The following is a 4453-nucleotide window of genomic DNA, read 5'->3' as shown; positions in this document are numbered from 1 at the left end:
AAAAAAAAAAAAATCAAAAGTCCATCCAGTTGTTTTTGGGCCTCTGTTGTAGCCTATTCACTAATAGTCTGGGCCATATGAATCATTAAACATTTTGTTTGTTTATTTCAGTGCTGAGACTCACAGTCAGCATATGGCATACGCCAGCAAGCCCTCAGCCACTTGAGCTATACTTCCAGCTTACATATTTTCTGTACCTAAACATCAAAAAGCTAGTATTTGAGAAGATACAGGTTATATAGAAGTGTTTTTACAGATCTCTTGAAATGCTATGGACTGTGTCCAACATAGTAACTTCAAAGCTATTGATTCTGATGAATAAAGTTCTAGCAATGTAGTGCATTTCTAAGACAACTCTGGCCCTGGAGTTCAAAACTTAGTGCAAGCAAACTGTTAGGGATAGTGATAGGCACAGCTTTCATTGATGCATTTTCTAGTTGGATCATCCCTGGTTATATTCCCTAATTATGTTACTGATTAAAGGTTAAAAATTACCTTTAGAAGGGATTTAAACTGAAAGCTCCAGGTGCATGTCATGTTTGTGTATCTGAAAGCAGGGAGGTGGGGGAGGTTCATAGGTTTAGTGTCTGGCTTAAAATATACAGTCCAGCCTCTAAGAACAATTACTTTTAAAATGATATAATTTAAACTTGGATTTTTTTTATAAAAATAGTGTTATACTAGAAATTGTTAGTATAAAGTATTTTTTATCCAGCTAAGTCACTTTTCTGCTTTTGCTGGGAAATGAAAAGGAAGGGACATAACGGGGGCAAAGGCTGTTATGTGACAGAAAACCTTATCTGCACTCAAGGTGCTCTTTAGAAATAGAAAACAGACTTTGATTCAGACTTGTTTTCACCCGCTTTTCTCTCTGCCTTCGGTTGCAAAACCAAACTCTCACTACTTCTTTCTCAAGGTTGAGCTCTTCAGCCATCCGCAGGATCTCCTGAGAGGAAGGTTTATTCTGCTCTCCGAAGTGTCTCTCCAGAGCGTCTTTAGCTGCAATGCTGTAGGGGTGGGGTGAGGTGAAGTTATGCTGTGTGAGTGAAGCTTTGAGGAGAACAGAATTAACTGAGCTTTCTAAATATTCACATGAAAAATAAAACAAGGATTATGAAAGCACTTGCAAAAGACTGATAGTACAATTTGTTAAAAGGTTCATTCTAAGGGGCTGGGGAGATAGCTCAGTAGAATAAGCACTTGCTTGGCAAGCACAGGGTCCTGAGTTCAATCCCTGGTGCAGAAAAAAGAAAAAAAAAAAAAAAAAAAAAAAAAGAGGAAAGAAAAGTCTCATTCTGGATAACACTACCAAAGTCACAGGAAAAGTTAGTAGAGGGATTCCTGCTTCCTAGATTTATCCAATTTGGTGCCACAAGAGGGCAGCAAATTCTTGCAAAAGAAAATAAACAACTTGGGTGTAAATACCCCCCCCTCCACCATTTAACCACGTATGAAACATGTAGTGAGCAATTGACCGACCAAATGAAAACGCGGGTTGTAGCGGTTCCTAGTGTACTGCACGAAAACAAAATGTAAGTGAGCAACCTTTCTGGGTTGAACTGCTAGAGGTTCTGTTTGACTTTGAAGAGACAAAAATATTGTCAACTAGTTTCGTCATTTTTAGTAAATTGCCAGAGCAATAACTTACAGGTAAGAGCACAGGAGAGTTGATGATTCTCTTAATAGTAATTATTTGAATTTCATTTTTCCTTTGTACTTCCAAAGCAAAACTTTTTTGAATCAAGTAACACGTTTCTATCTAATGTTAAAAACCACTATTTCATTCCTCATTTTAATTTTTAAGTTATATTTCTACTTGTTTCAATTGACTTCCTTCTCCTTATATTGTTATGTTGTACCTATATTATACCCTAATGCTGATTTCATTTGCAAAGTGTTTTTCTTTTGTCTCGTCCCTTCTAATATCTGAGAAGAATACCTTATAGTCGTTCTGCGTTTCCTTTTCCTTTCATTTGCTCCCGCTTTTTCACTGTACAAAGCTGGAATGTGGAAAAGGGACAGCATATGGGTTTCAAGTTTTCTATATAAACAGTGCAAATTAAAATTCCTACGTATTTTTCTCTTAAATTTTTGCAGTCTAGTCCATTTTATATTGCACCCAGTGGGAAAACGCTAAGGCACAAATATTAATCTTGCAACATCTTCTCTGCAAATCATGTTCTCACCTTTTATTAGAACATTTGCTTCGGGTGCTCTCACTCCTGCCTCTTAGCCAGCCTTGATATTAGAGCAAGTGTGTAATTTTACTGCACTCGATTGCTCGTCTCCCAGTTGCTTGTTGTTTGGGAGACTGCTGTGTACAGAGGCCCTCTGTCAGCTAATGGTAGGTTGAGAAACTGGCTCACTTTCAGTTACTGCAGTATAGCAGGAGGCAAAAACACCTAGGTGTGTTAAAGTCTCTTGTAACCCTTCATGCTAAATTAATTTAGAAGTTTTCTTTATATACCTTATTTTCTTGTCAAATGTGTTCATACACTTGCATTTCTTTTTTTTTTTTTTTTCCTCTATTTTAGGGAAGGGTCTACAGGGTGTTCAGGGTCTCACTACTAGATTGCACTCATAGTGATTGTCCTATTTACAGCCTCCCAAGAATATAGGATTTTTTTTTTTTAATTTAAAAATGATACTACTGGAACTGAGTGTGGTGCCGGGGAGATAGCTCAATATAGTTCAATCCCTGGTACAAAAAAAAAAAAAAAAAAAAGAACCAAGAGCTGGAATTACAGGTGCACTCCACCACGCTCAGTCTCAGTCTCCATCTCAGCAAGCCTTGGAGGCTGGACCAGAATAACAGGCCTGAGGATCAAACCCCCGGCCCCTGCCCCTGCTTGCAGGTGCTTTAATCCCCTGAGTTATTTGGCAGGCTCTTATACTTGCATTTCATTGTCCTTTTGTGCTGTTTTTAGTATAATTAAGATAATGTAAAAAAAATTTTTTTTTTTATCTCAAGGGGGTATGAAACCCCTCAAGCTTCTTGCTTTATGGTCAGTCCCGCCAAATGTGAGTAGTGTTCTTAGGCTGCCACGTGGCCTCCAGAGGCGGGTCGGTACCTCCTAGTTGCTCGGCCTCCTCCAGCCACTTGGACAGTATTGCTTTCAGCTTGCACGCGTTTTTAAAACTGAGCTGCAGGTTTTCAAATCTGCAGATTGTTGTTTGACTGAACTCAGAGCCGTGAACAGCTGCCAGGGCCTCCCCAACATTTGTCTGGGTGTATCCTGTGGAAAGACAGCAAACACGATTAGCTGTGGCCCTAGGAGGTTCGGTTTTGATCCGTGATCGCACAAATCTGTGTAGCTTTCTCAGTCACTAAATGCTCTTCAAAATTATATGCTTTTGTTAATCTAAAACTGTTTAGTAATGTTCAGTGTAGGATTGTCCAGCACATCAAAAATATTCTTCTCAAGTTAATAAATTATACTTTTTTAGAACTCAGTGGGAGCATCATAATATTTAGTCAGGTTGCATAGATGCAAATATTTCATCAAAATGCTTCATGTTCCTAATCTTGCTATCATTATTAAATATATATGCTCGATTATCTTTACTATGTCAATGATAATGCATAAAATAAATGGTTATATACTATTTATTTCATATATAAATGAAAATTCCAGCTCATTGAGAAATGCCTAGTGGGTCTATGAGTTTCTCTGAAAGCATGTTTATTATGAGGCTGTGATCACAAACTTTATCCATACTCGTGAGCACATTTATTACAGTATTGGCTGATCCACCTACCTGCAGGTAGAAGAGCTTTGTTGGTTGTCATAAACATTTCTGGAGAATAAAGTGAAGTAAAGTAGCAGCATACCATATGAACTACAGCACTATGAATGGGAAACTAGACACATCCGAGTGTTCTATCTACTGCTATGGTTACTGCACGTAGCAGTTACATGTTATTTCAGATCCGAGGCTATATGCCTATGTGTATATAATTATTGGAGATAGCCATCAATAAACATCTGCATAAAATTACCTGTTCTTGGTTTCACAAAGTGAAAGGTTTGAATCACAATTTTTCAAAAAATTTGCTACCTGAATTCTGTCCAGGGTTAATTCTTACAGTGGTTTTATGTTAAGATATTTTTCAACAGAAAATGAGCAGTGGCTCTGAGCTGACAGTGCGCAGAAGAGGAAATACAGCACTATGAAACCCAAGAAGAACACTCCTTTCTCATAATTAGAAAAGTTTTTAATACAACCTCAGTAAGGTGCCATTTTTGTTTAGTTGATTTCAAAGATCCAAAAGATAAATGGTGCTTTTTATTTCAACTTTTGTTTATTTCATATTCCAAGTACTGTTTTTTGTGTTGTAAAAATGCCACACTGAGTGTACCTGATCTCGTCTGATCTTGGTGTTGGAGATAATGTCATTCAGAAAAAAGGAGAGACTGGGCATGGTGGCGCACGCCTGTAATCCCAGCTCTTG

At 37.8% G+C, this 4453-nt stretch overlaps 1 protein-coding gene across 2 annotated transcripts in view; it reads right to left on the bottom strand.

Moving 5' to 3' along the window:
• Positions 1-694: 694 nt before the first annotated feature.
• Pou1f1 (POU class 1 homeobox 1) overlaps positions 695-4453 on the bottom strand; it is a 14174-nt gene continuing 10415 nt past the window's right edge. For both annotated transcript variants that reach the window (XM_004634823.2, XM_004634824.1), the window contains exons 4-6: positions 3072-3236; positions 1940-2000; positions 695-1007 (exon numbers count right to left, since the gene is read on the bottom strand). In XM_004634823.2, the coding sequence (XP_004634880.1) occupies positions 797-1007; positions 1940-2000; positions 3072-3236 (437 nt within the window). In that variant the 3' untranslated portion in view covers positions 695-796. The remainder of the gene's footprint in view (positions 1008-1939; positions 2001-3071; positions 3237-4453) is intronic.

This window comes from Octodon degus, unplaced genomic scaffold, assembly GCF_000260255.1.
Source record: "Octodon degus isolate 3935 unplaced genomic scaffold, OctDeg1.0 scaffold00066, whole genome shotgun sequence".
Taxonomy (NCBI): Eukaryota; Metazoa; Chordata; class Mammalia; order Rodentia; family Octodontidae; genus Octodon; species Octodon degus.
Note: the sequence above shows the minus strand (reverse complement) of the source record. Positions and strands in the feature narration are given on the sequence as shown.